The 25,782-nt window shown below is 39.6% G+C and overlaps 1 protein-coding gene across 1 annotated transcript in view; it reads left to right on the top strand.

Moving 5' to 3' along the window:
* CFAP95 (cilia and flagella associated protein 95) overlaps nucleotides 1–25,782 on the top strand; it is a 99,378-nt gene that overhangs the window by 10,638 nt on the left and 62,958 nt on the right. Inside the window, exon 2 of the mRNA XM_069574107.1 lies at nucleotides 16,696–16,804. Coding sequence (XP_069430208.1) covers nucleotides 16,696–16,804 — 109 coding nt within the window. The remainder of the gene's footprint in view (nucleotides 1–16,695; nucleotides 16,805–25,782) is intronic.

The following is a 25,782-nucleotide window of genomic DNA, read 5'->3' as shown; positions in this document are numbered from 1 at the left end:
AAGAGAGTCCCAGAAAAGCACCTACTTCTGCTTTATTGACTATGCCAAAGCCTTTAACTGTGTGGATCACAACAAACTGTGGAAAATTCTTCAAGAGATGGGAATACCAGACCACCTGACCTTCCTCCTGAGAAATCTGTATGCAGGTCAAGAAGCATCAGTTAGAACTGGACATGGAACAACAGACTGGTTCCAGACTGGGAAAGGAATACAACAAGGCTGTATATTGTCACCCTGCTTATTTAACTTCTGTGCAGAATACATCATGTGAAATGCTGGGCTGGATGAAGCACAAGCTGGAATCAAGATTGCTGGGAGAAATATCAATAACCTCAAATGCACAGATGACACCATCCTTATGGCAGAAAGTGAAGAGGAACTAAAGAGCCTCTTGATGCAAGTGAAAGAGGAGAGTGAAAAAGTTGGCTGAAAGCTCAACATTCAGAAAACTAAGAGCATGGCATCTGGTCCTGTCACTTCGTGGCAAACAGATGGAGAAACAATGGAAACAGTGACAGACTGTTTTTAGGGGCTGCAAAATCACTGCTGATGGTGACTGCAGCCATGAAATTAAAAGTGATTAATTAGTCAAAGCTATGGTTTTTCCAGTAGTCATGTATGGATGTGAAAGTTGGACAATAAAGCTGAGCGCTGAAGAATTGATGCTTTTGAACTATAGTGTTGGAGAAGACTCTTGAGAGTCCCTTGAAATACAAGGAGATCCAACCAGTCCATCCTAAAGGAAATCAGTCCTGAATATTCATTGGAAGGACTGATGCTGAAGCTGAAGCTCCAATACTTTGGCCACGTGATCCGAAGAACTGACTCATTTGAAAAGACCCTGATGCTGGAAAATATTGAAGGCAGGAGGAGAAGGGGATGACAGAGAATGAGATGGTTGGATGGCATCACCGACTCAGTGGGCATGAGTGAGCAAGCTCTGGGTGTTGGTAATGGACAGGGAAGCCTGGCATGCTGCAGTCCATGGGGTCGCAGAGTTGGACGCAACTGATCAACTGAAATTAACTGATATACAAATGTACACATATTTTCAAATACTATAGGGGAAGGACAAGTAATTCCTTCACTTTGAAAACTAAAACTAATGGGCTATCTTTAGTTATCCATGTGAATCCTAGGAGTTAGGACAACCTGCTCTAGAAAACTTTCCCTGGTCCAATAGGCCTAAGTGCTCCTCTTAGATGTCTCCAGAGCACTCTGCTTACTCCAGTCCTAGGAAGTATTACAGTACATAGTAATTGCCCAGCAAGACTCCTCTGAGGGTAATGTGATTTATTATAAGTCTTATTACTGTCTCACAGTAATCTTGACCTCCTAAGGGCAGGGAGAATGTCTTATTCAGTCAAATCTGAAACCCAGTTGATGCCATTCTTAAAAGATCTCTTTATTTGCTACTAAGTCACTTCAGTTGTGTCTGACTCTGTGCGACCCCCTAGATGGCAGCTCACCAGGCTCCCCTGTCCCTGAGATTCTCCAGGCAAGAACACTGGAGTGGGTTGCCATTTCCTTCTCCAATGCACGAACGTGAAAAGTGAAAGTGAAGTTGCTCAGTCGTGTCCGACCCTCAGCGACCCCATGGACTGCAGCCCACCAGGCTCCTCCCTCCATGGGATTTTCCAGGCAAGAGTACTGGAGTGGGGTGCTATTGCTTTATTTAGAAAAAAACATTTTTTTTGAGGGGGTAGGGGTTATTTGGTATTTTGCTTTTTGTTTTCAAAAGCTCATTTCACGCTTCTGGGTCCTGGCTGAACAGCTCAGTGTTTTCCCAAGTGTTCTAAAAATTGTGACAAATGATTCATAAATTTTAAATTAAAAATATTCTTCCTACCACTTTCTATAAAAGGAAGATAAATTCTTTGCAATAAATAAATGAAATTATATTAATTCTTCCATTTGGTTGAATCTGGAACTATCTGAGGATTTAACGTCTCAACAAATAAACATCATTTTTCTGTGAATAATTACCTTCGTTAATGCATCAAAACTTAGTGTGATCAAAATAAAATACTTAGTGTGACTAATATCACTTAAAATGTAATTGTATTTCAAAATTAAATATTATAAACAGTAATAGAAGATGTGTCTATTAAAAGCAGCAATACTCAAATTTATTCAGAAATTTTTCAAAACACCACAAAATCTTTTGTTCACCAAATCTCTACACAAGATTTTTATTTTCTATCTGTGATACCTAGAGTCAATTTTTTAAAATAATTTTTTAAAGATTCAGTTTTTTTAAAATTTATCTTTGGCTCTGCTGGGTCTTTATTGCTTTATTGCTATGTGCAGGCTTACTCTAGTTGTGAGGAGCAGGGGCTACTCTTTGTTGAGATTCTCAAGCTTCTCATTGTACTGGTTCCTCTTGTTGTGAAGCATAAGCTTTAGGCACATGGGCTTCAGTAGTTGCAGCTCCTGGGCTCTAGTGAGCTGGCTCAGTAGTAGTGGCACACTGGCTTAGTTGCTTCACAGTGTGTGTGATCTTCCTGGACCACAGATCGAATCCATGTCACTTGCATTGGCAGGCAGATTCTTAACCACTGGACCACCAGGGAAGTCCCTAAGGTCAATTTTTGAAAACTGCATGTGTGGGTGCCAGTTGGGTGGGTGAGTGGGGAAGTTTAAAGTCAAAATAATAGCTAATGTAGGAAATCATCAATATATTCAGTTCTCTTCAGTTGCTCAGTCATGTCAGACTCTTTGCGACCCCATGGACTGCAGCACGCCAGGCCTCCCTGTCCATCACCAACTCCCGAGGCTTACCCAAACTCATGTGGATTGAGTCGGTGATGCCATCCAACCATCTCATCCTCTCTCGTCCTCTTCTCCTCCTGCCCTCAATCTCTCCCAGCATCAGGGTCTTTTCAAATGAGCCAGCTGTTCACATCAGGTGGCCAAAGTATTGGAATTTCAGCTTCAGCATCAGTCCTTCCAATGAATATTCAGGACTGATTTCCTTTAAGATGGACTGGTTGGATCTCCTTGTATTTCAAGGGGCTCTCAAGAGTCTTCTCCAACACCATAGTTCAAAAGCATCAATTCTTCAGCGCTCAGCTTTGTTGTCCAACTTTCACATCCATACATGACTACTGGAAAAACCATAGCTTTGACTAGACAGACCTTTGTTGGCAAAGTAATGTCTCTGCTTTTTAATATGCTGTCTATGTTGGTCATAGCTTTTCTTCCAAGGACCAAGCATCTTTTAACTTCATGGCTGCAGTCACCATCAGCAGTGATTTTGCAGCCCCTAAAAACAGTCTGTCACTGTTTCCATTGTTTCTCCATCTATTTGCCACGAAGTGACAGGACCAGATGCCAACTTTTTCACTCTCCTCTTTCACTTGCATCAAGAGGCTCTTTAGTTCCTCTTCACTTTCTGCCATAAGGGTGGTGTCATCTGTGTATTTGAGGTTATTGATATTTCTCCCAGCAATCTTGATTCCAGCTTGTGCTTCATCCAGCCCAGCATTTCACATGATGTATTCTGCATAGAAGTTAAATAAGCAAGGTGACAATATACAGCCTTGTTGTATTCCTTTCCCAGTCTGGAACCAGTCTGTTGTTCCATGTCCAGTTCTAACTGATGCTTCTTGACCTGCATACAGATTTCTCAGGAGGAAGGTCAGGTGGTCTGGTATTCCCATCTCTTGAAGAATTTTCCACAGTTTGTTGTGATCCACACAGTCAAAGGCTTTGGCATAGTCAATAAAGCAGAAGTAGGTGCTTTTCTGGGACTCTCTTGCTTTTTTGATGATCCAGTGGATGTTGGCAATTTGATCTCTGGTTCCTCTGCCATCTCTAAATCCAGCTTGAACATCTGGAAGTTCATGATTCATGTACTGTTGAAGCCTGGCTTGGAGAATTTTTGAGCGTTTCTTTGCTAGAGTGTGAGATGAGTGCAACTGTGCGGTAGTTTGAGCATTCTTTGGCATTGCCTTTCTTTGGGATTTGAATGAAAACTGACCTTTTTCAGTCCTGTGGCCACTGCTGAGTTTTCTGAAGTTGCTGGCATATTGACTGCAACACTTTAACATCATTATCTTTCATGATTTGAAGCAGTTAAATTGGAATTCCATCACCTCCACTAGCTGTGTTTGTAGCAATGCATCCTCAGGCCTGCTTGGCTTTGCATTCCAGCATGTGTGGGTCTACATGAGTGACCACACCTTCATGGTTATCTGGGTCATGAAGATCTTTTTGTATAGTTCTTCTGTGTATTCTTGCCACCTCTTCTTAATATCTTCTGCTTCTGTTAGGTCCATACCATTTCTGTCCTTTATTGAGCCCATCTTTGCATGAAATGTTCCCTTGGTATCTCTAATTTTCTTGAAGAGATCTCTAGACTTTCCCATTCTGTTGTTTTCCTCTGTTTCTTTGCATTGGTTACTGAGGAAGGCTTTCTTATTTCTCCTTGCTATTCTTTGGACCTCTTCATTCAAATGGGTATATCTTTCCTTTTCTCCTTTGCTTTTCATGTCCCTTCTTTTCACAGCTATTTGTAAGGCCTCCTCAGACAGCTATTTTGCCTTTTGCATTTCTTTTTCTTGGGGATGGTCTTAATCCCTGCCTCCTGTACAATGTCAGGAACCTCTGTCCATAATTCTTCAGTCACTCTATCAAATCTAATCCTTTAAATCTATTTGTCACTTCCACTATATAATCATAAGGGATTTGATTTAGGTCATATGTGAATGATCTAGTGGTTTTCCCTACTTTCTTCAATTTAAGTCTGAACTTGAAAACAAGGAGTTCATGATCTGGGCCACAGTCAGCTCCCGGTCTTGTTTTTGCTGACTGTATAGAGCTTCTCCATCTTTTGCTGCAAAGAATATAATCAAGCTGATTTCAGCGTTGACCATCTGGTGATGTCCATGGGTAGAGTCTTCTCTTGTGTTGTTGGAAGAGGGTGTTTGCTATGACCAGTGTGTTCTCTTGGCAAATCTCTTTTAGCCTTTGCCCTGCTTCATTCTGTACTCCAAGTCCAAATTTGCCTGTTACTCCAGGTGTTTCTTGACTTCCTAGTTTTACATTCCAGTGATAACATACAGCTCCTAAAATCTCAGTGGTTTGACACATAAAGGTGTATTTCCTACTCACACAAAAGTTTCTTTAGGTTTCTGGTGAAGTTTCGGCATTCCTCCACAGAGATCCTCTGGGATTCAGGCTGACTGAGGTGCCATCATCTAGAAAGTCTTTTGCTTTGGCAGGGAAAAAAAGATTTGACAATTCTACGGGAGAAATTAAATGTATCATTTCTGCTCATTTTTTTTTTTAATTGGCCAGAGCTAGTCAAATGAACCTCACCAACTGCAAAGGAGCTGGGAATTTTAATTGCTTATACTTACAGTAAAAAGGAGAAATTGTATTGGCAGGCATAATATCTGTCACATATGGAAGACTTCCTTGTAAAACTCCCATCCTAGGTGGGCTCCAGGGCTAGACTTTAGTACCTCCAGCCCTGAAGCCATTGCCCCTGTGCATATAAGCAAATGCCCCAAGGGCATCAGCAGGTTTGGTGTTTTAAAATTCTATTTATCCCTTTGGTTACAGGCTTTCATCCAAAAATTGGCCTTTAAATTCCCCACTCTATTATCAGCTCTTACATACTTTCAATGTGTTGGAATTTAAAATACACACACACACACACACACACGTATATATATATTGATCTAGCATTTTCCATTGTTTTTGGTAAAAGAGTTTATCTGCAAAACTATGAGAATGTAGTCTGGCTGGTGCTCTGAGAGTTCTTGCTTCTCTGCAATCTCTCTACTGAGATTATCAGCTCTATCTCTGCTTCTTCTACTTGTCTTCAACTGGATCTTGGGCTGCTTAAAGTAGCCCTTATACATGATGTAATCTAGGGGTTATAACTTTGCCATAAATTAGTTTTCTTTTAATTTTTTCATTTCCTTTGCTGCTTTTGAATGATTTTTAGGAAGAAATGGAAAAAGTGTTCATTTGTGTAGCTAATGATGCTGTGAAAGTGCTGCAGTCAATATGTCAGCAATTTTGGAAAACTCAGCAGTGGCCACAGGACGGGAAAAGGTCAGTTTTCATTCCAATCCCTAAGAAAGGCAATGCCAAAGAATGCTCAAACTACCACACAATTGCACTCATCTCACATGCTAGTAAAGTAATGCTCAAAATTCTCCAAGCCAGGCTTCAGCAATACGTGAACTGTGAACTTCCAGATGTTCAAGCTGGTTTTAGAAAAGGCAGAGGAACCAGAGATTAAATTGCCAACATTTGCTGGATCATGGAAAAGGCAAGAGAGTTCCAGAAAAACATCTATTTCTGCTTTATTGACTATGCCAAAGCTTTTGACTGTGTGGATCACAATAACCTGTGGAAAATTCTGAAAGAGATGGGAATACCAGACCACCTGACCTGCCTCTTGAGTAACCTGTATACAGGTCAGGAAGCAACAGTTAGAACTGGACATGAAACAACAGACTGGTTCCAAAATAGGAAAAGGAGTACGTCAAGGCTGTATATTGTCACCCTGCTTATTTAACTTCTATGCAGAGTACATCATGAGAAACGCTGGGCTGGAGGAAGCACAAGCTGGAATCAAGATTGCAGGGAGAAAGATCAATAACCTCAGATATGCAGATGACACCACCCTTATGGCAGAAAGTGAAGAAGAACTAAAGAGCCTCTTGATGAAAGTGAAAGAGGCGAGTGAAAAAGTTGGCTTAAAGCTCAACATTCAGAAAACGAAGATCATGGCATCCGGTCCCATCATTTCATGGCATCCGGTCCCATCATTTCATGGGAAATAGACGGGGAAACAGTGGAAACAGTGGCTGACTTTATTTTTCAGGGCTCCAAAATCACTGCAGATGGTGATTGCAGCCATGAAATTAAAAGACGCTTACTTCTTGGAAGGAAAGTCATGATCAACCTAGACAGCATATTAAAAAGCAGAAACATTACTTTGCCAACAAAGGTCTGTCTAGTCAAAGCTATGGTTTTTCCAGTAGTCATGTATGGATGTGAGAATTGGGCTATAAAGAAAGCTGAGTGCCAAAGAATTGATGCTTTTGAACTGTGAAGTTGGAGAAGACTCTTGAGAGTCCCTTGGACTGCAAGGAGATCCAACCAGTCCATTCTAAAGAAGATCAGTCCTGGTGTTCATTGGAGGGACTGATGTTGAAGCTGAAACTCCAATACTTTGGCCACCTGATGCAGAGAGCTGACTCATTTGAAAAGACCTTGATGCTGGGAGAGATTGAGGGCAGGAGGAGAAGGGGATGACAGAAGATGAGATGGTTGGATGGCATCATCGACTCAATGGACATGGGTTTGAGTGGACTCCGGGAGTTGTTGATGGACAGGGAGATCTGGCGTGCTGCGGTTCATGGTATTGCAAAGAGTTGGACATGACTGAGTGACTGAACTGAACTGTGTAGCTATGTTCATAATGAAAGACTGTTTTAGCTATAAATACTGTTTATGAAGAAAGGCTTTTTCATTTGTTTCAATATTAATAGAATGAATTGCTTTGAAATGAAAGAACCTTGTATTATCTACTCAATATACTTTGCTCATGGATTCATAGAAAAATGCGTTAAAATGGTCCTTAAGCTCACATAATATAATCATTTCATGTTGCATGTTCATGCTCAGTCACTTCAGTTGTGTCAGACTCTGTGACCTTGTGGGCTGTAGCCCGCCAGTCTCCTCTCAAGGGATTCTCCCTGCCAGAATTATGGAGAGGGTTTCACGCTTGCCTCCATGGGCTCTTCCAAACCCAGATATTGAGCCGTGTCTCTTGTGTCTCCTGCACTGGCGGGCAGATTCTTTACCACCAGCGTCATCTGGGAAACTCCATTTTATGCTACTATACAGTAATTAATTCAAGTTATCTAAGCCAGTAATTTTAAGACTGTAGGGATAGGAGTTTATGCAGGTAATCAAGCATTTGTTTCTAGTTTGCAGGGGCCAAATTAGTCTTCATGCCATTCATGCCAGTATACTATCAAAGTGTTCTTTGGATAACAGTAATTACCAATATATAACACACCTTAAAGACTCGGTCTCTTTTTAGTCTTACTATTCTACCACCCTAAGTGTCTTTGGCCAGACAACATAAGCTGTTTCTGGAGGGGAGATTAAAGGAACCGTAAGAAGTATCTTTGAATCTGAAGATAATTGAGATTCAGTAGTCAAAAAACATTGGTTAACAAAATGTCCCAATCCTGATTTGACCAGGACAATGCTGGTTTTCACCACTCTCAGTGTACTTAGTACCTGATTTCCCTCTAACAGTGTCCCAGGTGGGATAATCAATTATAGTGTCACTCCATTTAATCCATGTTCCTCCAGCTCTTTTCAAAGTCATATTGAAGGAGGAAACAGAACAAGCTCCATCTTGAAAGCAGGACTCCATCTTGGGCTGGACTGTGGACTTTGAGCTATATGCTCAGTATCTATGGAAACAACATACCTACTGGAAAACCAGACCCCCTGAATGGAGGAGCTCTAGGGCTTGTACCTAGACTCTCCCTTGCCTAAAAGAATACCCTAATTATCTGTGTAACTGAATAGAATCATGAATTCTATTATGCTTATTGGGGTATGACCACAGGCCTGTTGATAATTGTCCACTGTTAACTACCTAGGCTTAAGACATATGAATCACAGGTTTAAGGCATACGAATCATAAGTTAACTTTGATTGTATCTTTCTTTTCCCTTGTTTAGCCTAGTTTCAGAGAATTTGGGGAGGTGATTTTGAGCACCTTATATACACTTAGGGTATATAAGATTTTCACAAAAACTGTTTGGGATCCTTGGCTAAGTGGAGACTCTGTCTTGGGCCCGTCAGTGTAATAAACTTCACTCCACTATCTGCATTGTCCTTCTGAGTGAGTTTGTTTCCCAGAACGCGTGGCTACAACAATATGTTTGGCAGTTAATTATACTGACAACATTTAACATTTCAACTGTTAAGATAGACAGTCTCCCATGCTGTATTCCTTTTGTTTACTTCCTATCTTCTCCATGGGGCTTCCTGTTTCTAAAATTTCTTATAAAAAATTTCACATTAATGATGGGTCTTATTTACATGCCATTCAATATACGCTGAGTGAGGAAAATGACCTCACTTATCTGTCTCCATCAAATATTTTTCTTTTTGGTGCAGTTTTTAGGTTTCAAATTCTGTGGCTTCATAGTTATAAATACACAAATCACACAGAGTATGAGACACATTGAAAAACAAAGTCTCTCTTCATAAGTCCTAAATGTCACCATTTCTCCCCAAGGACATAACATTTTCTTTATGACTCTTGCAAATATATCTAAAAGTCTTCATTTGTCAGTTTGAGAAATGTGTCACAAAATAGCACTACCTTGGCATATAAATCACTTGCCTCTGAAATCTTTGAAGAGGATTGGCAAACATTTCTTTGTAGTCTGTGATTCTACTAGTTTTAATGCTTCTAATGTGCCAGGAAATATAGCTGAGTCTCTAGGGTAATTTTCTTGTAAAGTCCTAGATAGCAGTTGATTATAAAACCTAATAGAAACGGTTGGCTCAGATTTACATCAGAAATACAATAGCTGACAGAGTAGTTGTGAACTACATTAATAGTTCTAAAATGTAAAATTAATATATTCTCCCATCTGGAGTCAACATTTTTAACATCTTTGAAATTCACGAAGAAAATGTGTTTCTTGTCAAGTAACCAGGAACCAGAATTCAGCTCGGATTTTCATTGTCAGATATTGTTCAGGTTCACACCCCCTTTGCAATCAGTGTTATGCATATGTATGCTGAGACTTTTCCCATTCAGCATGCAGATTTATAATTCCTCTGGAGACAAGTTTTTGTTGAAAAGAACTAGCATCTCTATATGCATAATCACTCCTTTTTTATGTGCATTTTTGTTGAGTGAGCTGGGATGCTCTTTATTTTTATGGACATGTTTGAAAGCCTTTGCATTCAGCATTTATATTAAGGTGACAGGAACAAAATGTAAGAAATTCAATTAATCAATCATTTAAGATTTAATGAGCATTTACAACATGTAAGTCTTCAGGCACTGAGATCACAAAAATGAGTTAAAAAAAAAAATGATCCCTGTGTCTAAGATGTTCTTAGTCTAATGAAAAGAAAGATTCATTAGTGGATAATTGTTTCAAAACGTGAAAGGTGGAGAGGTGATAAAGATAATGGTCTGTTTGAAAAACCCCACTGCACTTCCCTCAGTTGGTCTTGAGACCACAGAAAGAAACCTTAGGGAGTAACTTGGTCTCCTCTCCTGCAAGAAGAATCCTGTGATCTAACCCAACCTTGTCCTTTTCTGAGAGCTGGACCACTATGGCTTAGGGCAGCCTGAGAGAATCTTCAGATCCTTGCCCCAAGTATGTTCTGCAGTTGAGTTTGTTTAGTCCTGTAACTCAGTTGGGAATTTATATGTGTTCAGTCGACTGGGGCTTACAGATTTGATTTGATGTGAAATCATCCAGCTCTTATGGTAGGAAATCCAAGCTCCCAAAGGACCCCAGAAACAAATCCAGAAAGTGTTTTTCTCAAAGTTTTACTTGGGACTATGTTAGACTGGAGGAGACAGGAAATACAGGATCTAGAGCATTCAGGTAATTGTAGAATTGGTAGTGGAATATTTTCTACAATGGAACCTACTTGTGCTATCTTTGCCTTACTAGATTCAATTGACCTTAATCCTCTCTGCATCAGTCCAAGTGGCATTTTTGACATTAGGGTCATCATTCCAAGCAAGCTCCTTTTTATACAGTTGGCAGCTCTGATCCTGTCTTGTCAGCCCTTTCCTCATTTGTGATTCTGTTCATATTCATACTGTTTCTCCCACAGTAGGGTAGAGAAAGCAAATTTCCTTTTCTGTAAATAAGGGTGTCTTACATAAAGATTTCTCATATAAAAAAATAGCCACAGCTTAGCTTTGGGCTTGACAGAGCAGAAGCAAGGCTGACTGTCAAAGAATATTCTGGCCCTGCTGGCAGGAGGTCAGGAGGTCCTAGAAGCGCTCCTCCCAGCAAGAATGTTAGTCTGTATCTGCACACCTGACATCAAAAACGCAGCTCTTCCTTCAGTGAACAACACAGAATACCTGTATCAAGCTGCTTTAGCCTTGAACTGACTTCTGCTGTCAAATTCATGTCTGGAGAAAACTAACATCTGCAGATCCAGTCTGTAGACTATACCAGGGCTGGTCAATAATGACCTTTATACTAATCCAAGGTGATGTGCAAACTATAAAGACAATGTAGCAAGTTTTTCACATAGCTATATTTATTCAATTTAAAGGATTTTAAGATTGATTTTATTTATCTTTGCTGTTGGAAGCCTTCTTATTAAAGGTGATGGATAGTTATTTTATTTTTAATGTTCCTGTTAAGAGAAAGTGTTGGCAATTTTTTGTTGGTTTTACAAATTTGGGGGTAAAGATTTTCTGCTCCATGAAATGCTGAGGTTTGGGGACCACTGACCTTATGGCAGAAAGTGAAGAAGAACTAAAGAGCCTCTTGATGAAAGTGAAAGAGGAGAGTGAAAAAGTTGACTTAAAACTCAACATTCAGAAAACTAAGATCATGGCATCTGGTCCCATCACTTCATGGCAAATAGATGGGGAAACAGTGGAAACAGTGACAGACTTTATTTTGGGAAGGGGGGGGGGGTGCTCCAAAATCACTGCAGTTAGTGACTGCAGCCATGAAATTAAAAGACGCTTGCTCCTTGGAAGAAAAGCTATGACCAACATAGACAGCATATTAAAAAGCAGAGACATTACTTTGCCCACAAAGGTCTGTCTAGTCAAGGCTATGGTTTTTCCAGTAGGCATGTATGGATGTAAGAGCTGGATTATAAAGAAGGCTGTGTACCAGAGAATTAACGCTTTTGAACTGTGGTATTAGAAAAGACTCTTGAGAGTCCCTTGGACTACAAGGAGATCCAACCAGTCCATCCTGAAGGAGATCATTCCTGGGTGTTCATTGGAGGGACTGATGTTGAAGCTGAAACTCCAATTAGCCGCCTGATGTGAAGAGCTGACTCATTTGAAAAGATCCTGATGCTGGGAAAGATTGAGGGCAGGAGGAGAGGGGATGACAGAGGATGAAATGGTTGGATGGCATCACCAACTCAATGGACATGAGTTTGAGTAAACTCTAGGAGTTGACTACAGATAGGGAGACCTGGCATTCTGCAGTCCATGGGGTTGCAAAGAGTTGGACATGACTGAGCAACTGAACTGACTGACCTAAGAATCTGGTATACAGTCATTCTCTAGCTCTTTCTCAACCTTGGTACTTTGACACTTTGGATCAGATAGTACTTTATTGTGTGGGTTGTCCTGTGCACCATAGGATATTTAGCGGAGCATTGCTAGCCTCTTTCCACTAAATGCCAATAGCAAACCACTCCACCCAGATGCAACAATTAAAAATGTCTCAGGTAGGTTTTAATGGTATAGGTGGGGACTATGATCAAAAAGTTTGAAAGTTACTGCTCTACAGACATTGTAAATTTTATTTCACTATATTCATTATTTTCTCATAAAGAATTTTTATTGCAATAAATGAGAAGTCATGGCAACCATAAATAAATTCAGGTAGCGGGTGAAATAAGGCTATATAAAATATATGTATACGTATAGACATATATATGTCTATGTATATAATACTTTGATTATGCATATTTATATGTATTACAAAGATGCTATAAAGCTTAATTGATATTGACAAAGTATTTAAAAATCCCCAACAAAGCATATTGTAGATAGATATAATGTTATTACCCATAATAACATTTGCATTTTTATGTCACTTTTCACTTGAGACTCTCATTCAATTGATTTGTGTCCTTAATGTATGATTCCCAGTTCATCTTGGGGAAACTGAGGTGCAAGTCAATGTTCAACTGACATGATAAAATCAGGAATAATTAGGCCTCCCTTATCCTTCATAATACCCTAATCATTTTTACTGTTATTATATGTGGCAAATAAGCCCCCATGTGTACACTTAGTATTATAATAAATTTATTTTTATTGTTAATTTTACATTTTGCATATTTTATATTTTACATTTTTGAACACATATGTTTATTTTTGCTGGGTTGGCAGCATCTAGGAAATAGGGGCAGGTCTTCAGCTGTGCATCTCTCAGAACCTGCTGGCTCTGAGCACATCATTTGTGGGCAGCCAGAAGACTTTATGGAATGCCAATTGCATTCGCTTAGTTCTCCAAAGTTTCACTATAGATTGATGTTTTAATGCTGGGCTTTTGATTGTTGTCTGAGATTGTGGTAAGAAAAGGAATGTTTCTGTAATTTGGGTAATAATCTAGTTATAGTACAACTTAAAATACATGGTGGGATAATCAAGGCTGCATTCTGACTTTCATGGACACCATCTTTGCCTTCATGGGTCCCTTCCTCCATTAAAAAAGTTTTAAATGATAGTTTATGATTGCTTTGATATAAAGATGTATAATTGTTCAAGCTTGATTATATTCTTTTTTACTGATTTAAAAGTGATTAAAACACTTTCCTCGGCCCCTAAAAGTTTCCCAGGCCCTGGACACTGGCCTGTGTGTGTGTGCTCAGTCACTCATTCATGTCCAACTCTCTGTAGCCCCATGGATTGTAGCCTGCCAGGCTTCTCTTTCTGTGGGGTTTTCCAGGCAAGAATATTGGAGTGGGTGGCCATTCCATACTCCAGAGGATCTTCCCAACCCAGGGATCCAATATTGCCTAAGATAGAGATGGACCCTGGAAATAATACATTTGAAATATTACTTGGTGTTTTGGCCTTTCATTCCTGTGTTCCTAGGGAGGTATTCTGGTTTTATTGCCTCAGGGAAGAATGACCCAGCAGGCAACAAAAGAGCCAAATTCTTGGCTTTGAGGTTCAAAAACTTAGGTCTTGGGATAGCACTGTAGATTTGGAAGAATAAATGAAGATCTGAGCTATTCTGTCCCTTAGTAGATGAAGAGTTCAAGCACTGAAGATGAAAGAGGCCAGAGAAATTGAGAATATGTGGATTTGTCTGGGATCCCAAACTTGGATTAAAACTTTGGAAATCCTAGAGTAGATGGGACCTATCACTACCTAATATTTTACTCCCAGAGTAATGTTTCCAGACCTGTTGATGTGTGGGGCTCTGATGTGTCTCCCAAGCCCAGTGTGGTGGAGACATTAAACAAGCGCCTTCTTGGTGGGCCAGGCAAACAACTCAGGGATGGCATCTGGGTTTTTTAGTTAGAGAAGGACACAAAAAGGTTTTTGGTGGTTTGGATAGTGGCAGGCTTCCCTGGTGGCTCAGATGGGAAATGTCTGCTTGCAATGCAGGAGACCTGAGTTCACTCCGTGAGTTGGGAAGATCCCCTGGAGTAGGAAATGGCAACCCACTCCAGTACTCTTGCCTGGAAAATCCCATGTACAGAGGAGCCTGGTAGGCTACATTCCATGGGGTCGCAAAGGGTTGGACACGACTGAGCTACTTCACTTTCACCCTTCTGGCAAAGTGCCAGTCTGCGTAGACTGTGTGGCAGGACGAGGTAGGCAGAGCAGAGCTCTGCATGGATCCATAATGGAAGAACACTGGAGAATGAGGATGTTTCCATGGGTTCTAACGATGCCAACAAAGATGGATTCTTGGTATTGTGGTACCACACGAACTCTTTAGAGTTGGATGAGAACCAGAATTGACTGAGATTAGTTTTTTTTCACCTGAAATTATGAGCACTTGGGAAAGAAATTAAGTACAATAATGGAAAAATTAAGTTACAAATTTTGTACCTTAGAATTTTTTGAAGCCAGATTAGTATTCACTATATGTAGGTTTATATGGGTTCTTTACATTATTTGCAGGACCTTCCACCTTTATTTTTTTTCCTTTAACTCTTCTAAAAATCTTAAAATGTATTGGTATAATTTCTATCCTCATTTTACACATAGGAAAAAAGGGCACAGAAAAGTTACGTGACTTTCCCAAGGTCACACAGCTAGCATTTTGCTGAGCAGTGACTCAAGCCCATGATCCCATTCACTCTACCATTCCTGTTTTGTGGGGTTTATTTTTGGGAGGGGGATTAATTATTTTTATCTATGCTGGGTCTTCACTGCTGTGTGCAGACTTTCTCTAGTTGCAGTGAGCTAGGACTATTCTCCAACTGTGGTGCACAAGCTTCTCATTACATGGGCTTCTCTTGTGCAGCATGAGCTCTAGAGTGCTCGGGCTTCAATAGTTATGGTGCACAGGCTCAGCTGCCCTGCAGCATGTGGTATCCTAGTTCCTAGACCTGGGATCGAACCCATGTCCCCTGTATTGGCAGGCAGATTCTTAACCACTGGACCACCAGGGAAGCCCCCTACTCCTGGTTCCTAATGTCCAAAATTCACCTAAAGAACTTCAGTGAGAGCTTTCTCTCAGGCTCTCAAAAAATGGTATTGGTACTAAAATGCTGTTAGTGTTTTGCAGTTAATGCTGAGATGTGAGGAGGGCTGAGGGCTCATCTGCTGGAGCTCTGCTAACATGCCCTGGGCTCCCTCTCTGCTGTGTTCTATGCAGAGCTCTGCTTCCATGAGTGATGGTGGGGAGGTAAGGGTATAATCTGAATACAGTACAGGGCCCCAGCACCAATGCAGTGGGATGAGATGGGGTGGTCAGGTCCTAGGCTGGGTGCCCCACCCAGGTTAGTCAATGCTGTTCTGCTTCTACAGTCCTGTGCCCACACTAAACAACATTGTAGATTTTTTCTTGTTTAATTGCCCACCCCCTTCCAGACTATGAGCAACTGAAGGCAGTAATTACACCACATTTTCTCCCCATTTGTATCTCCTGCACCTAACAGAATGCCTGGCATGTAATAGGTATTTAAAATATTTGCTGAATGAATGAGCAGATTAGGTGGATGGATGGATAATAAGTTCCTGGGTACCTCAGTGTCCCTCACATAGTCCTAGTTCCATATCTCTTGATAGAAAAGCAAGCCTCTTTTGATGGGTGTTTGGGTTCAGTTTCCTTTATCTCACTTGAGAAAGCTTTGTGAAAATAGCTCCTTCTGTTGTGGGCCACTTCACCTCCTCTTTCCTTCCTTATTCCCAAACCTTTCTTTTATTATTATTTTCCACCACTGTTTTAGTCAAAATGTTCAGAATACTTTTCCTCTTTCATCTACATGTTTTAAGAACTGTTATGTTTAACTGTTAACTTCCTTTAAACCCTCTTTAGAAGCAGAGACCACATGTTATAAATCCATATGAGTAAATATTTTACTGTCTCTTGTTTTGAGAAGAATTGTAATTAAATTTCATGGTAGAACAATTTCTAAAGTGGTAAGCTGCCTTTCTAAGATATTACCTTGTCTTGTTTTAATTCTTACTTTCAGTAACTAATTTACATTATTAAATAAGATTCACTTCACTGGAGTCACTGAATAATCACTGTGTTGGATAAGTGTTGTTTTATGACATTAGTTTTATCACATATGCTAAATTGTTTTTAGGAAGTAGTCTCAGTATTACCTGAAAAGAGACAGGCAATATATGTCCCAAGTCCAGTAAACTTATCATTAGAACAATATCACAAATATGGTAAACTTTTACTGCATTATTTTTAAAATATTTAAATGCAATACATGATAAATAAGCTTTGTCCTTTAACAGATTCTATTTTTTCTCTTAAGGCACCGTGACAGAGAAACTTATCCCAAAGATTATGATATAGAGGGTCCTGAAGAAGTGAAAAAACTATGTAATTCAACATATCGTCAACTTGGAACCAGTGAACCCCTAGTAAGTAGTAACCACTAATTTCTCTAAGTTTAAATCTTCCTCCTAGTGAAACATGAAAAAGTAGAGGGAGGAACACTTTCTCAGGGCTCCTCTTAGTTGTGTTAGTTACTTAGGCAGGTGGCTTAGCCACTGTTTGCCTCAGTGACCTTACCTATAAGATGGGAACTCTTCATAAGTTTACTGGGTAAATAAAGCAAATAAAGTGCTTAACTCAGTGCCTGACACATAGCAAGTGCTCAGGAAATTATTACTGCTATTGTGATACCTTGCTAGATGTCTCCTCTAACCTTCATCATCACCCTATGAAGTAGGTATTATTATCTCTATTTTATAAATGCAGAGAAACTCCTAGACATTAAATGACTTACTCAAAGTCACCCAGCCAGGGACTGAAAGAGTGAGAGTTTGAACCCATTTCTTTGATTTTATATCTTTTGTATTTAAGATGACAGAGTTGTAAGTAATTTAAACATGCTATTATTTCTTATAACATCTGTACAATCAAGTTACTAAAGGAGGATTCATTACATAAGTACTTCCTGTTTGAATTGTTGTGGATGGATTACTCCATTGTTATTTAGGTGTTTTTTTGTTTGTTTGTTTCTTTCTTTCTTTAAAAGATAATTTTGTTTATTTATTTATTAGCTGTACTGGGTATTTTTTTCCTATTTTATTTTATTTTTAATTTATTTTTTTATTGAAGGATAATTGCTTTATAGAATTTTGCTGTTTTTCTGTCAAACCTCAACATGAATCAGCCATAGGTATACATATATCCCCTCACTTTTGAACCTCCCTCCCACCTGGCTCCCCATCCCATCCCTCTAGGTTGATACAGAGCCCTGTTTGAGTTTCCTGAGCCATACAGCAAATTTCCGTTGGCTATTTATTTTACATGTGGTAATGTAAGTTTTCATGTTACTCTTTCCATACATCTCACCCTCTCTTCCCCTCTCCCCATGTCCATCAGTCTATTCTCTATGTCTGTTTCTCCATTCCTGCCCTGTAAATAAATTCTTCAGAACCACTTTTCTAGATTCCGTAAACGTGTGTTAGAATATGATATTTATCTTCCTCTTTCTGACTCACTTCACTCTGTATAATAGGTTCTAGGTTCATCGACCTCATCAGAACTGACTCAAATGAGTTCCTTTTTATGGCTGAGTAATATTCCATTGTGTATATGTACAACAATTTTTTTATCCATTCATCTGTTGATGGGCATCTAGGTTGCTTCCAAGTTCTAGCTATTGTAAATAGTGCTGCAATGAACAGTGGGATACATGTGTCTTTTACAATCCTGGTTTCCTCAAGTATATGCCTAGGAGTGGGATTGCTAGGTCATATGCTGGTTTTATTCCTAGTTTTTTAAGGAATCTCCATACTGTCTTCCATAGTGGCTGTATCAATTTACATTCCCACCAACAAACAGTGCAAGAGCATTCCCTTTTCTCCACCCCCTCTCCAGCATTTATTGTTTGTAGACTTTTTGATGATGGCCATTCTGACTGGTGTGAGGTAATATCTCATTGTGGTTTTGATTTGCATTTCTCTAGTAATGAGTGATGTTGAGCATCTTTTCATGTGTTTGTTAGCCATCTGTATGTCTTCTTTGGAGAAATGTCTGTTTAGGTCTTTTTCCCACTTTTTGACTGGATTGTTTGTTTTTCTGGTATTGAGTTGTATGAGCTGCTGTGTGTTTTGGAAATTAATCCTTTGTCAGTTTTTTCATTTGCCATTATTTTCTCCCATTCCAAGGGTTGTCTTTTCACCTTGATTATAGTTTCCTCTGCTGTGCAAAAGCTTTTAAGTTTAATCAGGTCTCACTGTTTACTTTTGTTTTTATTTACATTATTCTAAGTGGGTCATAGAGAATCTTGCTTTGATTTATGTCATCGAGTGTTCTGCCTATGTTTTCCTCTTAGAGTTTTATAGTTTCTGGTCTTACATTTAGGTCCTTAATCTATTTTGAGTTTATCTTTGTGTATGGTGTTAGGAAGTGTTCTAATTTCATTCTTTTACATGTAGCTGTCCAGTTTTCCCAGCACCATTTATTAAAGAGGCTGTCTTTGCCCCATTGTATATTCGTGCCTCCTTTGTCAAAAATAAGGTACCCATAAGTGCATGGGTTTATTTCTGGGCTTTCTATCTTATTCCATTGGTCTATATTTCTGTTTTTGTGCTAGCACCATACTGTCTTGATGACTGTAGCTTTGCAGTATAATCTGATGTTAGGAAATTTGATTCCTCCAGCTCCATTCTTCTTTCTCAAACTATTTAGGTGTTTGCTCAATCAGTGTGAGGCAGGAGCCTCCCAAATTCTGTCCTACAGTGTCAAGAGATTTGGGACTAGCTGACGGCTCAGTTCAACTTCTTAGTTTGGCCTTGGGGCCTGAAGAGTTGGTAATTTCACAGACATCTGGGTTTGGATCACATTCTTCCCCTCAAAGGCTGGGCTACTTTAAAAAACAGTAAGCCTAGAAAGATCCATAATTCTACCATTGAGAATGGCTCTAGAAAATTCTCTGTTCTGCAAGATGATGGGAATAAATTAGCTTAGCAGAACCTATGCTGTTCCCCATTCCTTTTATAGTTATCATAGGCAGAGAATAATAAACATAGCCTGAAAATGGGAATTTATTATAAAGATGCAGCTGCCTGGATATGGAACAAGGACACTTGCTGGAACCAAGACAGCTCTAAAGTAAGTCATCTCTCTCTCTCCCTCTCTCTTCCTCTCCCCCTCTCTGTTTTCTCTCTATCTGATACACACACACTCTCTCAGTGTCTCTATTTCTCTCTGCTTTGTCCTCCTTTAGTCCCACAGCTTAAATCTCAGGGGCATTCTGTCAGTTTCCCCAGTTTCTACCCTGCCCTCTTGCCTTTGCATAAGGCTGCCTAATTGGTCATTAGCCAGCACATGGATGGAGCTCTTGAGTATAATGTCCAACTCAGAAAATAACCACCCCTTCCCGCTTCTCCAAACCCAGCTTACCCTTGCTTTCTTAAGCATGGTGAGGATGAAAACAAGGCGGACAATGCAGGCATTGTCTGGCATGCACTTAGCATCTTTGACCCTTAAAAGCATTTATTTTTGATTCCTAAATGAAAATGCTCTTGGTCTCTAGATTGTGGGAGGGAGTGAGATGAAGTGAAATATAAGGAGTAGGAACCTCAAACATTCATTCCTTATATTCCATGCATTGTAGCAGTTAAATCTCAGGTTTAATAGAGAATGTATAAATGAAATAATATTTACCCTCTTTATGACTTTCATTCATAGTCATTGAAACCTTGTCCTACCAGGTTTCCAGTGTGTGTTAGATAGGAATGTTACTGAAATGAACTTGGATCCACTTCCCAACCTGCAGCAAAGCCAAAATTCAGTTTAAAAACAGAGACAGGATTTTGTAAAAGGTGTGCTATAAGTCTCATCTGCAAAACTAAGTTACAGATGTGAGGCTCTGGTAATCTATCTAAAGTAGCAGAGCAGCAAGAAGGGAATTAGCTACATATTCATCAGTGGTGGGACAAAGATAAGTGAATAATCAGGCCCAGATTTGGCTTTGGGAGATGAGATATGGGCCATGTAGAAGAGAAAGATGACAGAGAGCCATTTTAGTGCCTGCCCAAGAGCACCTCATGTAGGAATGGGAGAGGGATTGACTGTATTCCCATGAGCTGAGCCAGGAGATCGAAGTGCAGAGATTGGCATCTTGTATCATGAAACGCACCACTGAATGTTCCCAGAAGGGTTCTCAGCTTCTATTAGAACACCTCAAGAAAGTCAGTTTTGAACATCCTTCAGTGCCAGAGAGGGTCAGACACCGGCAAACCCAGAGAAAGCCAAAACAAGAGTGCATGTCCACTTTTCCTGAGCTTGCTTCTCCTTCCTCATGTCTTCTTACACTCAAACCCTCAAGGAGCCAGAAGGAGTTGGGGTGTAGGGAAGAATTCCAAGGGGGATAATTGGGAAGAAGCCAGCTGAAGTAGACCAGACTGGCACACATGCTTCTTGAGAACCTTTCATTTTAAGTGAAATTTTGGCTGGTACATGGGACTGGCGTTTTACTCACTCAGTAAAACTGTTCTTGGAACAGAAGTAGCCAAAAGGTTTTTATAATATCTGAGTGACTGGAAAAGTCCTGAAGCCTGTCCTATATTTCAGCTAAGAGCATAAAAAGGAATTATCCCTTCCAAGTAACTATGGATGGACAGCAATGAAAGAAGAATAGATTTGTTTTCTGGTTGTACCTACTTACAAGACCTACTTGTTCAATGAGCCAGTTGCCCATTTGTATATAAAATAGAAGTCTATTCACATCATCCCTCTCCATCCCCTTCCCTTACTTTAATTTTCTTCATGGCGCTTCAATGACTGGACATATTTAAGACTTGTTAGCTATTAATTGTCTGTCTCTCCCTACTAGAATACAAGCTTTATGGGAGAACAGATGTTGGTCTTTTTTGTTCTCTGCTATATCTCCATTTCCTCTAATGGTGTCTGGCACATAGTGTGTGTGTGTGTGTGTGTGTGTTTGTGTGTGTGTGTGTTAGTCACTCAGTCATGTCTGAATCTTTGTGACCCATAGACTGTAGCCTGCCAGGCCATGGGATTCTCCAGGCAAGAATACTGGAGTGGGTTGCCATTCCCTTCTCCAGGGCTGGCACATAGTAGGTACACAATAAATATTTATGGAAGGAGGATAGAAAGGAAGACTGTATTCCACAAACATATATTAAGTTCCTATTATTTTGTTAAGTGCCAGGATAAGAAATGTTGTGCCAAGTTATCATGAAGAGTGCTAGGGTAAGAAACATAATTCAAAGCAAGGTCACTCTACATTAGGAACTCACAGGCTTTTGGTGGGTAATGGGTGCATGCAACCAGAGTGGTGGTATGTATGATGGATAATATGACAAGAAGGTCAGGATGCTGTGCAGGGCACTTGAACTGAGGTAAGTTAAGGAGAGGGTCAAGGATGGCTTCCTAGGGAATTCCCTAGTGGTCCAGTGGTCAGGACTCAGTGCTTTCACTGCCGAGAAACCTGGGTTCACTCCCTGATTGGACACTAAGATCTCGCAAGCTGTGTGGTGGTGTGGCCAAAGAAAAGTATGGCTTCCCAGTAGAGGTGACCACCTGAAGCTCCTGGGCTGAATATTTAAAGGAACTATCTGTCGGTGGAATCTGGAAAAATACTACCCAAGTTTCAGTGGTAGCATAGTTGAATTCCTACCCCAGTGACCCCTCTGGCTTCAGGAAGCTGAGTGGAGCCATGGATTCATAGGGGAGCAGTCATTCAAACCACTGGAATTTCTGGTTGTGTTAATAGTAGTCTAAGTGATTATGGGGAGTAGTATTTTATTTTAATTATAATAGTTTGTGTTATTTTATTTGGACTTCATTGAGGTATTACTTAGCTATAACAGAGTGAGTTCCATGCAAAGTAAATGATCAAGAGTACATCTATCATTGTTTCTTCATTTGTTAAATCCCTCACCCAAGGACTTCATGGCAGATTATGACCCCCTGTTATAATCACTTATGTAAGACCACTTCTAAGGAACTCACAGGAAGTTGCACATTGAATCCCATAAACTCAGAGGGATTAAATACAGAGTAAATTTGATGTTGTGTCACAGAAGATAAGAAATGTCAGATAGAAAGGAACAAAGAGAAACTTGAGTAATTTTATTAAGCAGATTTTTCTTATACAGCTAATGGATCAATGCCAAGGCATTTTTGGAACAGGATAAAACTGATGAGCAAATTAGGCTAATATTAGATTAGTATTAACAACATCACAGTCATTTTGGGCTTAAAATGGCAAATAAATGAATAGGACAAAAGTGTGCTAACATTCATTTTATGAACAGATGAATACTAAGTAGGTCTCAAATACGAGCTGTTTTGGTAGATGAAAATACAACATTTAAAAATTAAAGACTCTAAAAGGGATATAATTATAATGGATTTGAGGAATTAAATTGTCATTTACTTATTGGTTCAGGTATTTTCTTTTATTGACATAGTAGAATAGTATTTTGAGCACTACAATCTGACAGATGCTTCCTGCATTCAGATCTAAGTACTACCTGAAAAACGCATATGGATCAAATCTTTTATAAATGGAATAATTTTAAATGTCAGTGAAAGAGATCCACTTAAACCAGGGAGAAGGAAGATGTTTGGAAGGTAGTGGACTGTTTAGTCAGGGCCCTCTCTTGCTTTCTATCTCCATCATCTCTGAATTTGAAGTTGATGCCACAGGTTCCAGCATGCTCTCCTGGATTTTGGCTTTTCCTATGTCAGTACAATTGCATCTGACTTTCCTGTTTCAGGAATTCTGTATAAGTTTTGGCCAACTCGACCGTACTTTCCTTGTCTTATGCTTCAGCTATGGGCTTGGGAATTCTGTCAAGTATCATTTCTTGGCACTTGGAATGTGAATGAAAGGAGGTATCTGCTACTTTGATCCAGTTACTCTCCTTTGTGACTCTTTTTCTGTGTCAATAGTCATGTCACATATCTTCCCAGGTGGCTCAGAGGTAAAGAATCTGCCTGCCAGTGCAGGCAGCCCAAGAGATGCGGGTTTGATCCTTGGATAGGGAAGATCCCCCTGGAGTAGGAAATGGCAACCCGCTCCAGTATTCTTACCTAAAAAATTCCATGGACAGAGGAGCCTTGTGGACTGCAGCCTATGGGGCCTGCAAAGAGTCAGACACGACTGAGCGATTGAGCACAGTCGTGCCCTAATTTAACTTCTAGAGAAACTAGCTTTTAATATTTCATATGTGTCAATTTGCTTGCGTGCATGCGTGTGTTCTAAGTTGATTCAGTCCTTCAGTATGAGTTAGAGGAGCATGCTTTCAGGGAACCCTATAAGGAACCCAAAAAGAAATGCCTGCTGGGCATCATTTAAAATGAATCTTGCTGAGAGAGATTCTTCCAGGGGGTAAGTCTTCCTCAGCACAAATAGGCTGGTTACACTCAAATGTGAAACTTGAGGGGAAGTCCTAAGTGACCTACTCATTTCCTGTAGCCATTACCCAGATTATACACCTACTGGCTTTTCTTAAATGTAGCCATACTGGAAGAGTTCATTTTGGAAGATTAGAAATAGAGACTTAAAAAATTGATACTCAGGAAAATGGGGAATAATAATGATATTATGACGTGTACTTCCTGTATACATATTAGATATTTTTTATATTAATATTTTACTCAAGCTAGATTTTATTATGCAAATTAAATGGAAATTTTAATGATTATCCTGTAAGCTTGTGCTATGATAACTGCACATACCAAATTGCCGATCTCCAGTTTGTGATACATATATATAAAGCCCAAAAGACTTTTAAACATATGAAGTGTTTTTATAAATTATCCACCTTTATGTCAGGTTATGAACATTTCTAGACCACAGTGATTTTTCACATTAAGATGGTGTAGGATTAGGTTTGCCTACACACAACAGAAACCAAAAATCAACAGTGGCTGTTCACATAAGGTTTTATTCTTTTATATAAAAGATCGATGGCACCAAGCAGCCCCCGGTGTTGAGCTGTGGGTGTAAGGGCTTGGGGTTGGGTGTGCTGTGCCCCACCTTCAGTACAGAGCAGAGACAGCAGGTGTTTCTGTGGGGTCACGTTGGTGGGTGGCAGAGGAACTTAAATATCTGGCCTTGGTTCAGAAACCTAATAGATTGTCAGACAAAAGGAAGCACTTGAAGTAAGAAGCTTCCTGTAAAGCTTCATAGGTAGAGTTTATATTTAAGCACCAATGTACATTTTGAAACCTTCTTTCAGGGGTGGGAGTAAAAGGGGAAGAAAGGGATGGGGATGGGTGAAGAGGTAGATGAAAGCTTTAATTTAAAAAGAAAGTTCAATGAAAGGAAATTCTTTTGATTAAATATATTTTATTTAGGTGTTTTTGGACCATATTATTAAATTAATTGTTAAGCTGCAGTCGAGTTGTGGAAGTGAGAGTTTTGATAAGCCTTGTATGGACCGCATTGTGAATCACTTGCCAGTTGTATTTTATGGAGCTTATTTTATGATTTAAAAGACTGTACTATATAAAGGAGGTATGTTACCTTCTCCTTATTTGTATGTTTACCATATACTTTGATATTTGAAATGTTCTGTACTGGAAAGGCCACTTATATTTCTAGAAAAGATAGGATTTTATGCAACCTTTTTTCTTTGAATTAACAGCAATAAAAAAATGAAAAATGAAAAAAAAAGTCTAGAGGATAACAGGCCAGGAGTGATATGAAAGTTTGATAAATTGTCAGACACCTACTTCTTCTTGCTTTCTGCTCTGCCATCCCTTACAAAAGGCCCAATATGGCTGCTGGAAATCTGCCATTATGTCCACATTCCATGCCATAAAAAGAGAAATAGAAGCTGGAGGTTGTATATATTAATTCCATTATGCCTTATTGTCCAGAACCAGTCACTGGTCATTTCTAAGTATAAGGGAAGCTAGAAATGTAGTCTGAAACCTCATGGGCCCAACTAAAATTTGAGGATTTTATTATTGATGAATAACAGAATGGGAAGTCTAATATTGGAGGATACTATTTACCTCTGATGTGGGAGACACAGAGGGTAAGTGTGGGCTCTGCTGACAGATTGCTTCTCATTGATTCTTGGCTCCAGCACCTACTAGGTAGTAACTTTGGTCAAGAGTTTACAATTTTCTGTTTCTTTATTTCCTTGGGTAAAAAGTGGGAATAGAGTTTTCATGAGCATTTAATGTGAAGACATTTAGAATGGTGTCTGGTCAATGTGATATTGTTATTGCCATTATTCCATGGTTTATTGCAATTCACTAAGCTACATCCATGAATCAAGGCAAATTGCAAGTGGTCAAACAAGAGATGGCAAGAGTGAACGTCGACATTCTAGGAATCAGCAAACTAAAATGGATGGGAATGGGTGAATTTAACTCAGATGACCATTATATCTACTAC

Source organism: Ovis canadensis, chromosome 2 (genome assembly GCF_042477335.2).
Source record: "Ovis canadensis isolate MfBH-ARS-UI-01 breed Bighorn chromosome 2, ARS-UI_OviCan_v2, whole genome shotgun sequence".
NCBI classification, from domain to species: domain Eukaryota; kingdom Metazoa; phylum Chordata; class Mammalia; order Artiodactyla; family Bovidae; genus Ovis; species Ovis canadensis.
The sequence above is the reverse complement of the archived record's forward strand: the minus strand, read 5'-3'. Positions and strand labels throughout refer to the sequence as shown.